The sequence below is a fragment of the Pezoporus occidentalis genome, unplaced genomic scaffold, assembly GCF_034315485.1.
Source record: "Pezoporus occidentalis ecotype Australia unplaced genomic scaffold, CSIRO_AGI_Poc_V1 ctg259, whole genome shotgun sequence".
Classification (NCBI taxonomy): domain Eukaryota; kingdom Metazoa; phylum Chordata; class Aves; order Psittaciformes; family Psittacidae; genus Pezoporus; species Pezoporus occidentalis.
In genome coordinates this window covers 684,406-695,757 of record NW_026914491.1, presented here as the reverse complement: position 1 = coordinate 695,757, position 11,352 = coordinate 684,406, and the positions used below count along the sequence as shown (strand labels likewise).

At 55.2% G+C, this 11,352-nt stretch overlaps 1 protein-coding gene across 2 annotated transcripts; it reads right to left on the bottom strand.

The window, feature by feature from the left end:
• Positions 1 to 782: 782 nt before the first annotated feature.
• COMMD7 (COMM domain containing 7) lies at positions 783 to 6,039 on the bottom strand. Of its 2 annotated transcripts, none has more exons than XM_062623826.1 (9): positions 5,887 to 6,039; positions 4,733 to 4,786; positions 4,546 to 4,648; positions 2,946 to 3,002; positions 2,829 to 2,866; positions 2,207 to 2,297; positions 2,046 to 2,095; positions 1,500 to 1,548; positions 783 to 1,079 (listed from the first exon to the last, which is right to left on the bottom strand). In XM_062623826.1, the coding sequence occupies exons 1-9, from the start codon at positions 5,968 to 5,970 to the stop codon at positions 1,003 to 1,005; spliced, it is 603 nt and encodes a 200-aa protein (XP_062479810.1). In that variant the 5' UTR covers positions 5,971 to 6,039; the 3' UTR covers positions 783 to 1,002. The 2 variants fall into 2 exon arrangements, with proteins under 2 accessions (XP_062479810.1, XP_062479811.1); XM_062623827.1 differs by having other exon boundaries at positions 5,929 to 6,004.
• Between the last annotated feature and the right edge of the window lie 5,313 nt (positions 6,040 to 11,352).

The window sequence follows — 11,352 nt, the reverse complement described above, 5'->3', positions numbered from 1 at the left end:
TCTAGCCCAGTGCTGCAGTTTATTCCCTCCTCTGTGACCACTGAGTGTGTCAGGACATGGAGGTGCCTTGGGAAGTCTCAGTGGTGGAAGGAACATGCTGTAGGAGGGAGGTCGGTTCTGCTTTGTGCTGTGGGAGGAGGTGACAGTGAGTTCAGGCTGCCGAGAGGTGGTGGGCATTGAATGCTCTGGACACGGGTGAACATAACAGCTTTCACTGCCTGTGTCAGGTCAGGGGCACCCCTCTGCCTCCCGAGGGAGCTGGGCGACCGAAGGGTCGAGCTAATGGCCCTTCATGGGGTCTGGCTGTTGCATCCACCAGGGAACAGGCTGGGTCTGACTGGGCAGCATCACACAAGCTGCAGACAAACTGTTCCCCGCAGCTCAGCACAAAATGGATTTCATCACCCCCTGAGATGCTTTTCCCCCCTAAGCACAGAGGCAGATGTGTGGTTGTTTAAGATTTAAAATCTACCAGTGAGGTACTTTTCCATAACAAGGCATGATTGGGAAGAATGTAATCAACCCATTTCTCAATACAAGAGAAGTGAGAGGCCTGGGAGTGAGCACCAAGTGATGCATCTGGTTAGATGCTCTCCTTGCTTCCCTTGTCATAGCATCATAGAATGTTCTGGCTTGGGTCATCTCCCTTAATTCAAGTTTGAAAATGATTCTCTGCTCCTCTTTCTCCTTTCCTCACAAGATCAGATTGATACAAATGGAGTAGGATGCGAATGGGTTTATTTATTTGCTAGTTCAATACAAGTTTCCACATATTTTGACCAGTTTCCTCATGAGCATATAAAAAAAGTGGATTGCAGCTGCTTGAAAACACCTGCTGAACTTTCAGGTTCTGAGGGACTCATGGTCCCTCTGGGCCATGGCAGCACTGCTCCTCGCACAGCCTTGTCTCTTACCGAGGTGCCAGGTCAGCTGGGAAAGGGCAGATCTGCTGGCCCACGAGGTGAGTCCCACTGGATGGTGTCTGTCCCGGCCGGTGCTGCTTCAGCTGAAGCTTTCCAGACTGGTTTTGATCCGTTCCATTTCATGCAGAAAACTGTAGAACTGGGGCAAAGTCAACTCTGCGGGAAAAGAGGCATCGTCTTGGGTTTCAGGTTATGCCCCCAGCATGGGAAACGCTGCGCTGGTACCTGCCTAAGCCGGGCAGGATTAGGCACAGTGACCCTCGGCAGCTGTTTCTGCACGCTACAGCTGGGCTGTGTGGGGTTCCAGGCTGGGATTCTAACGGTGACCAAACCCTGGGAATGGTTAACTTCCTAACTGCTGCTGCTCTGGCTGCTTTCTGCAGCTCCATGGCAGATGCAGGTTTCTTCAGGATGCCCGGAATGCAGTGAGCGCTCCCAGGTACTGCCTGAGTGACTGCTAGGGGAGCAGCATCCTCCAGCCCTGCTCTGGCAGCGACCCATGCTGGGCTCTGCACCCAAAGCTCCCCCACCTCCAGCACCCCCGGAGCTGCTGCTTCCCCAGAACCGTTCACTCACCCAGATACACGTTCTCTGTTTGACTCCCTTTTTTAATCACCAGCTTCAGCTTGGGGGAAGAAAAAGCAGAGGTGTTAATTCGGAGCACGCCGTGCTCTGAGCACCATGGAAAGGCAGAAGTACCAGGGGTACGCTGTGAGTTTCAGACTGCCACAAGGCACCCATGTATTTGACAGGCCTTTCAGGAAGTGTCACTGGAGGAACAGATTCCTTGGGCATTGGGAGGCTCTCTGGAAGTTCTTCCAAGTGATCACCCCCCCCCCGGACCCCTCCCCAGATAACCTTTGCTATAGACTGAGCTTTCTGAAGAGCTTTTTGGAATGGGCTTTGCTGCTGTGACACAGGATGCCTTCAGAAGGGAAACAAACAGCAGCGTGCCTGCTATCTGCTGGCAGCTGCCCTTGGAAGGTGAAGCAGAAGCCCGGTTGCAGGGCTTGTTCCAGGAAAGCCATCTGTCCTCCAGCCCCAGTCATAGCTGGTACTGCCCACATGCCTGGTTGTTGCTTGTCCCTCAACTGCACCACCTGAACTCTGCTGTAGATTTACCTGTAAGAAGATACTTCCCACTTTTTCCAGTTCACTGCTCCCAGCAGTCACTGTGAGTCAGAAAAGGGAGATAATCTGTTAGCTAAACAGTGGAATAAGAGGTTTAGCTGAGAGCCGCTGGTGGGTTTCCCACCCCATTCACTTCCTGATTTAGCTCTTACCTCCAAACCTCCACTCCATATCTATCAGCTGGTTGATCATCAGCGTCTGACCAACAGCCAGGCGTGTCAGGGTGGGGGAATTCACCTTCCACTGCAAAGGCAAAAGACACCCCAGCAGTCAACCCCCCGAGGTCTATTTACCTGCAAGTTCACCATCAGACAGAAAGGAGGTGAAGCTCAGAGTGGAGGTGTGCAAAGGGCTGAGCTCATGTGGTCAGGGGGGCTTTCACAGATGTGGAGTCCTGCCAGGGTTTCCCTCTGCCAATGAAACTCGCTGGGTTTGTTTTAGCGCTGGTTTGCTGTAACAATATCTGCACAAAAAGCCATGTGTTCATGTAACTGCATGACCCCGGGGCTCAAAGCCTGCAAAGCCAAAACCAACCAAGTGAGAGGCACCCAGGAGTGCAGGAGCCACAGAACGGATGAGGTAGCGGCCATGGCTAGAATTCTCATTAGGCAAAGAGCTTGTCACTTATCTGAGGATCAGTTCAAATCCCTGAGCTGGTCTGGCAGAAAGCACCCCAAGGGCTGACACATCCCGGCAGCAGAGCGGGGTTTCACCAGCTCCCGCTCAGAGGCTGTCATTTTGTTAGCTCAGAAACCAGCAGAAGCGGATGCATACCTGTTCTGCAAAGTAAGTGGCTTTCTCCTCACTGAGGCCTGTGGGAGAGAGCAGAGGAGATTACTCCATGTGATAAATATTAATTATCTTTTATTTAGGGGAAGTCAGGTGACCCACCTAGAGCAATGAAATCTGCTCGGACTTGCTCTGAAGACAAATTCCTCTTCAGGGCACCTGAACCAACAATGCAAAGAAGCAAAATCACTTTTCACTGAGCCAAACCAAGCTTTACCCAGTCCCATAAACGCCGGGACGGAGGCGCTGCGCTGGGGAGCTTCTGTTCTCAGCCTGTGTTTTGAAACAAACCACAGCTCCTCGGGATAGGAAATAGGCCGGTGCCTGCCGCTATCCTTGCAGATGCCCGGTGCTTTAAAAGTCCAGGCTCTGGGAATGCCTGGGAGAGGGGGAGATTTCATTGCAGGTATCCATGGGAACTGCAGCAGCGGTTGTGTTTTGAAGCTGCTGCCTTCTCTCCTATAGAAGCTTTGCTTGTTAAAGGGGAGCTGTTAAGGCTGGCAGGCTACTAATTTGACCTACCTGCTGTGTTTTGGATTATGGGTGTGAACGTGTGCATATAACACTTTCCCCCGCTGCGCCTGCCTCCTTTGTTCTGGGGCACCGGCAGCACATGGAAGTTTACAAGGATTCTGTTCTCTGAAGCCAAGAGCAGGAATCTCATAAATTCAAAGAGACTGCTGGTCCCACGTGGCTTTCTGCTCTGTAGCACACAGGCAAAGTTTTCTGCTGGAATCCTTTCCAACACTGTCTGTGGCATCCCAGCGCTAAGGAAGAGTTACATGGGATCGGAGCCAGCGCACAGAAATAGCAATGACAAGACTTGAGTGCACCTAGGCCAGAAAATCCCAGCTCCATGTTAAATACCCCCAAGACAGTTGTAGGAAAGGACATTATTCACTGCTACTCCTGGGTAGAATGGCTTGAAGTAGCATGTTAAGTATAGACCAAATGCGGAAAACAATTGTGTGAGGCTTCAGTGCTGGGAGGAGAGCTACAGGGAAGCCAGGACTGAAGAATAGCAAGGGACTATTAATAACAGGAGGGATCAATGGGATGGACGTGCAGTGGAGGTGTTTGATGCATTACCATGTCAAACAGCAGCCACAGTATCACATTCATCCCATAACGTGCTGGAGTCTGGGGTATTCAAGGGGAATCCCTCTGCCCCTCTTCCCTACTACTTATGACGTCTGCTTTACATGGTCTAGAACCAAAGTGGCTTCCAGTCCACTTCAGAGGGGTGTTTACACTGTCATGTATCTTAAACAGCACTTGTCCTTGTAGGAATTACAGTACTGGGTCACTTTATTATTGCTCTCTTAGTCCACAGACTGGTGGAAGCTCCTGCAGAGACCTGGTGCCCACGCAGGACTGGCCGGTCTGACAAACTGGTTTACAGGTACTGGTCACACCAAGCAGTCACAACATTGTGCTTGCATTTAACACACATACATGTGAGTGGAGTTAATCCAGAGGGCTGTGTCTGCAGGCGGGTATAAAGAATACAAAGGCCAAGTCACCAAACAGGGATATTTCAACGGGAGGATTTTTGATTCTTAAATACTAAGCCTTTTATTAGCCACCGTTCGCACCTATTGTGCAAACCAAGTGCACTGCAGTGCTGAAGAACCCCTTGGGCAGCATGCAGGAATGGACCCGAGTGTGGCCTCGGGGCAGCCTATGCAAATGTCTCACTTACCGTTGGGTACCAGAAGAATACTTTTGACAATGTTTTTCAGGGGGCCCAAGCTGATTTTATTCATGGTGGCAAAGTCAGAGAGCTGAGTCAGAAACCTTTCCACCTGCACAAGAGAGAGACACAATCATCTCTGCACGTTTCTCACCCGAGCTGCAGTCACACATTTGGTGTTCTGGACGTGTCTCACCTCCTTGGGCTCTGTCAGAAAGCGGAAGAGCACTTCCGTCAGTGATGAGAATTGCTGTGGAGAAACAGGACAGTGTTATGGAGTCAGGTATGAGCATCTCAGCATCTCGCCCCCCCATCACCACCACGACCTTGATGTAGCCCTATGTGACTCTGGTACATCGGCCCCAGAGTTCCACCTCCCATGCCGGGAAGGCACCCCCATCCTCGGCATTACAAGATGCCTGTGGATGGGGTTTACTCATGGATGCTTTTGAGAGACAAAGGGTTTGTGCAGCTGGCACTGCACAGGGCTTTTGTGACTTGTGGCTAATTGAAACTGCTGTTCTGTCCTGCGTAACCCAAAATGTGAGTGGAAAAAGATGTCAGTGCCTCCTCCTGTTTCATAAACCCCATGGGGTAACCAGGCTAACTCGGGAACGGAAAAGAACTGGTTAAGGGTCTCGTAGCTGCCTTCACTGTGCAGCGGCAGGGCTGCAGAGCCTGCCTGCAGGGCAGAGCACCACCGCCTCCCTCTGCAGCACCAGCGCGGGCTGTGCCCCGGGTACGGCTGCCGCGGTGCCTCCTCCGGCCCTCCCCTCCCCTCCCGTAACGGGCTCTGGGCTGTAGCCGCGCTCCTGCCAACCTCAGCTCCTCCACCACGAGCTGAGCCCGCAGCTGGGGCGCTGTAAGCGCAGGGTGACCCAGGGGCAGATGGGTGCTGCGGGCAGAGCACCGGCCTGGGGCAAGAGGGCAGTGCGGCGGCAATCGCAGCCCGGCCGCCGGCCATTCCCAGCGGGAGAAAACAGAGCTCGGCAGGTCCCCGCTGCCCACGCAGGGCTCGGTGCGAGCCCCTTCGCCGGAACGCATCACAGCCCCGACAACCGGCTCCCGCGGGGCTCGGCTCGGCCCTGCCTCCGACACCGGAGAGCGCGGTGCCCTTCCGGGGCGGGCTGAGAGCCGGCGAGAAGCCCGGCGCTGGAGCCCCAACGGGGCTGCTCCGGAGGCTTGACTGGACTCGGTACCGGAGCTGCGGGCCCCGGAGACCCGATGGAACCCGGTACCGGGGCTGCTCCGGGACCCGCCGGGGTCGGCTCCCCCCGGCCCCGCTGTGCCTGCCCTGCAGCCTTCGGCCCCGCGGTCCGGGTCTGCCGCCGCGCCCGCCGCCGGCCCCACCTGCGCGCTGAGCTGGTTGAGGCTGTGCATGTCCGCGCTCACCGCCTCCGGCACCGGCTCCCGGCTGAAGTTCAGCAGCCCCATGGCGGCTGCGGCGCCTCCGCCCGCCCCGCCCGGCTCCGCCGCCGCCTCAGCCTGAGCATTGGCGGCCGCACTTTCCGCACGGCAGCGGCCCCGCTCCGGTGCACGCCGCGGCTCCCCCTGCCCGGCCCGTGGGGAGACCCGGCCCGAGGTGGCCCCTTCGCCCCCGCAGCCGCAGCCGGAGCGCCCGCCGCGGTGCTGGGGGAGCTGCTGGTGGGCGCCGGGCACGTGGCCGGCGGGGCTGGTGGCAGTGGGATGGGTGTCCGGTGGGGTGGGTGCCCGGCGTGGGTGATGCTCGGTGGGATGGGTGCCCAGTGGGATGGGTGTCCAGTGTGGGTGATGCTCGGTGGGATGGGTGTCCAGTGGGATGGGTGCCCAGGGGATGGGTGTCCAGTGTGGGTGATGCTCGGTGGGATGGGTGCCCAGTGTGGGTGATGCTCAGTGGGATGGGTGTCCAGTGGGATGGGTGCCCAGGGGATGGGTGTCCAGTGTGGGTGATGCTCAGTGGGATGGGTGCCCAGTGTGGGTGATGCTCGGTGGGATGGGTGTCCAGTGTGGGTGATGCTCAGTGGGATGGGTGTCCAGTGTGGGTGATGCTCAGTGGGATGGGTGTCCAGTGGGATGGGTGCCCAGGGGATGGGTGTCCAGTGTGGGTGATGCTCAGTGGGATGGGTGTCCAGTGTGGGTGATGCTCGGTGGGCGGGGTGTCCAGTGTGGGTGATGCTCAGTGGGATGGGTGTCCAGTGTGGGTGATGCTCGGTGGGATGGGTGCCCGGTGTGGGTGATTCTCAGTGGGATGGGTGTCCAGTGGGATGGGTGTCCAGTGTGGGTGATGCTCGGTGGGATGGGTGTCCAGTGGGATGGGTGTTCAGTGTGGGTGATGCTCGGTGGGATGGGTGTCCAGTGTGGGTGATTCTCAGTGGGATGGGTGTCCAGTGGGATGGGTGTCCAGTGTGGGTGATGCTCAGTGGGATGGGTGTCCAGTGTGGGTGATGCTCAGTGGGATGGGTGTCCAGTGTGGATGATGCTCAGTAGGATGGGTGTCCAGTGGGATGGGTGTCCAGCAGGTCACCATGCCCAGTTGCCCACCCCATGGCTCACATCAGTCTGGGCCACAAGCCCCCCAGACCCCGTGGTCCATAGGTTGCACCCATGCAGGCATCCAAAGCACAGCTGTATTCACCTCCCAGCGCCCCATCACAAGCCACGAATTGCTCTTATAGAACAGTTAGTTTTGATGGGGAAGTGTGGGACAGCCTTTTGCTTCCCTACCCAAAACTACTCGGTAGGGCCCCCAAATCAGAGCTGCAGTACACGTGTGTGTTCTTTACACTTCATTCCACTAAGATCTCCGTCGTACCAATATTAATATTTCATTTTATCACTTCCATCAAATTACATGTGACTGTGGTCAGTGTGCAGCCCAAAGTACCGGCACAGAGGGAGAGAGTTGGGGGTACCCACTGTGTGTGGAGGCTTGGACTTCACCTGCAGGGTGGAGGTTTGGCTTACAGTTCAGGAGCTGTTTTCCTATACAAAAGCCTCAAATAAAAATATAGTCTATAGTGTTTGGGTGTTTTTTTTTTTTCCTGAAAATTCCACTTAGAACCCAGAACTCGGCTGCGATTTTCCTGCTCCGGCTGCTGCTCCCAGCGCTGCCGCTGTTGAGCCCGGCACAGACTCATGGTGACTGGGGCTGGTGGCCCCCATGTCCATGACCGGGCTCCCTGGGGTGGACGGTGGCTGGTGCGGAAGGAGCCGGCCCAGGGGCTGCAAGTATCCGGATGTCAAAAGGGTCCGGAATTCACAGGGAGATTTAACCTGATTCACACCATGACCCATCAGCGGGAGCTCTCCTTGCTTCAGAGACGTGGGAAGGGCAGGTGAGCTGTAAATCACCTTCCCACCCTCTGTTGCATGGCCTTGATTCTGTTTGTGCTCGGAAGGCCTTGATCCAGGGAATATTAGAACTGGATGTATTCCCGCAGAGGACAATGGAGCTGATGGCATCCTTAAAGACTCCTTTGCTTTGCTCTGCTATTCCGCAGCTTTCCAAGAGCAGGAAAATAACGTCTCCCGCAGTTTTTCACTATCGGTGTGAATGTGTCTGATCTATTTTATCTGGAAAGGTGTTCGCTGGCTGCCCAGGCGGGCGGACAGTGTGTAAAAGCCTTTGTGGAAGGTGGAACTGCGGCAGCCCACACAGCTGAGCTGTTTTATTACCGACACTTTCAATTGCAAATGAGAGCGTAGAAATGTTATAGCGCCTTTCATTGTGAAGATACCCCAGCAGTGGTTTATAAACAAGGAGTTAAGCAGCAAAGTACCACTAATGATGAAGAGTTAAGAGATATTTACTGGTGGTCTGCCTGGAAATAGCAGCCGGGCGTCCTTTTCTTCTCCCAGCTGGGAGGTTTCATATAGACAGGCTTGAACCGTGCTCCTCGCTTGGCTGGGATTGCGGAGCTGAAACAGTGCAGGTGGAGATGTTTGCAGGATTTCACCCTCAGTATTTAGGACACCCTAAACCAAGGTACAGATTTGGTCAGGTTCTGCGGTGAACTGGCCCGGTCGGCGGGTTTAGAACCATAGGGTGGGCTTGGCGCTAGAGAAGCGTTAACGTGAACTAAAGCTTGCTCAGGGAGATGCACGGAGCGGGTAGCACGGAGTGCCGCTGCCTGTGGCCACGGCTCTCCTCTGGCTTTAGAATGTCGCATGCCGGTCTGTGTAAATTCTCGTAAGTGTACATGAACAATTGCAGATGATTACTGCACATTTGGTATCCACCAGAATTCCTTCACCTGTGCTGTGTGGCTGAAAACCGAAACAAAGAACGAGGTGATTTTCTGCCTGGTTTGTCTGGTGGGACGAGCAGTGCAGGAGCAGCCTGTGCCTGATCTTTACTTCTCGGTGTCTTTCTAGGGAGGTGCTTTAGGAACTAATCAAGGATGCTCTCAGTGCTCGTGTGAGCACGCAGGAGGCACGGCAGGCGGGTGAAGCTAACGTTGTTAAACCATGTCCCAGGCAGCAAACCGAACTCTTGGGGAAAGTTGAGTGACAGAATCCAAGAAGCTGAGTTTAAGTCGAGGTTCGTGATCGTAACATCCTGTTCAAACAATCACCAGGAAATTCGGCATCCTGGGATGCCGGTTTGGCTGCAGTATGTGAGTGTCACCAGCCCTGGTATGGCCTGTGCTGGCTGGCTTGGTCCTTTGGGAAGGATTTACTCAAAAGAGAAGGTTGCAGGGTAGGTTTGGGATATCTGGGTGAGGTTTGGATTAGTCCCAGGGGTGCCAGGTGGAGGATGGTCCCCGGAGCCCCCAGGGTGCCCTGCCTGGTGCCTGACATCCTCAGCCCTGAGTACCTCCTGCCAGGCCATTCTCATGCGGAATGTGCCACTGATTGACTCCTTAGAGCTGAGGAGGAGCTGGACAGCAGTTCCAGGGATGTGCAGGTATTCGGAGTTGCAGTCATGTGCTTGTTCACCACAAATACCTGAGTAAAAGCAGCAGAAAGCAATGGGGACACACATATGGAAGTAGGGTATTTAAAATGGTGCACTCCAAACAGCTGGAGGATCAGTGTGCCCTCCGTTGGATGTGTTGTTCAGCTTCATTGGGCTGGTTCAGCCTGGAGAAGAGAAAGCTCTGGGGAGACCTTAGAGCAGCTCCAGTGCCTAAAGGGGGTACAAGAAAACTGGAGAGGGGCTATGGACAAGAGCCTGCAGGGACAGGCCAAGGGGAATGGCTTTAACCTGCCAGAGGGGGGACTGAGATGAGCTCTTAGGCAGAAGCTCTTCCCTGTGAGGGTGCTGAGGTGCTGGCACAGGGTGCCCAGAGAAGCTGTGGCTGCCCCATCCCTGGCAGTGCTCAAGGCCAGGTTGGATGGGCTTTGAGTTTCTTGCCCTTTCTCCCCCATCACACTCCACCATTTGCTCCAGGGCAAACATTGCCACAGGAGCAAATTATTGCAAGCTGTGTGCAAAGGTTGGGGTGGAGCTGGCGGCACCATTGCTGGTGTGCTCCTGCCTTGTGACCACGGCAAACCTTTCCCCTGCCGGCATGGAGGGGGCTCTGCAGGCAGCCGCCCCCAGGAGCTGTATCTCGCCCCATCTCAGTCTATACACTCTGGAGGGCGGCTTGGGGCGGCCTCGGCACTGCAGATTAGGCAGGAGCAGGCGTATTCTGTTTTCTAGGAAAAAGGGGATTTTGTGGCCAGCTTTGTTAGGGCCATTGAAGACTTTCCTTTGTGTGTCTTTGCGTTTGAAGTTCGCAGGCTGGTGGCTGCAGACTCGCTGGATGTTCTGCTTACACAGATGACATTTTTAACCTTAGAGGTTTGTGCCATGTGGTCCAGGCCAGCCCACAGGAAGAGCCAGAAACTTCATGTAGGAGGGGTAACACTTCCTACCTCTGTGTAAACAGCAGTTCCCCCCAGATGGGAAAAGCCATCCCAGCTGTAGGGGAGGCAGGGGCCATATTCCCGCATGTGGAAGCAGGATGAGGATTTCCCACAGGCCTTGCTATCAGCCCTGCTGCTGCTCTGCTGGGTAGCACAGCTCTCCCTGGCACAGGAGGGATGCTGAGGGCAGGAATGCGTCTGCAGGGAGCAGCAGTGAGGAAAGGCTTGTCACTGGGAGCTGTGATGGAGCTGATGGAGAGGAAGGTGGCTGGTGTGGGGCTCAGGCCACAGAGCTGCTCATGGAAGATGAGGGGACGTCCCATGGGATGTGTTCCAACGGGCTCTAGCACGGAAGAATGCCAGAAGATGATTGTTCCCGCAGGCTGGGAAAGAGCCGCTGTGCTGTGTGTTCACTGCCATGGGGAGCCCAGAGCCTCAACTCAGCATTGCCACTGGCTTCAGCGAAAGGAAAAGCTCCTCCTGCTCCCTGGGTCACTGGGGCAGCTCACAACTGTGATGACTGCAGTGCTCAGCAGATGTTGCCGGTCCCAACTCAGCTGTGATGGTGACAAGAGGATGGCTTTGGTGACCAGCCCCGTGGATTGAAAGGCTGGCTGAGGGTGGCCAGCCTGTGGTGACAATGGCTCTTGCTGAACGACTTTTTTTTTGCAGAAACATTGGACATTGGACACCCCTGTCCATGTCCTGCTGCTCATCAGTGCTGGAGAGCCTGGGGGCTGATGGGGAGGGGGGCAGGTTGCTCTGGTCCCTGCCTGGCAGAGGCTGCCACCACCAGCTCTTGTTAAGGACACTGGGAATGCCTGTCAGGAGCCCACATACAAAATCCTTTTTAGAGGCACCTTTTTTCCCACCAGATGACACAGACTTTGACCATTAAGAAATGAACTCACAGCATCAATCTGTGGTCATGAGTAGCTGAAACAGGGAAAAGGGTCGGGATTTGTCTCAGTCTGCCCGGACCTG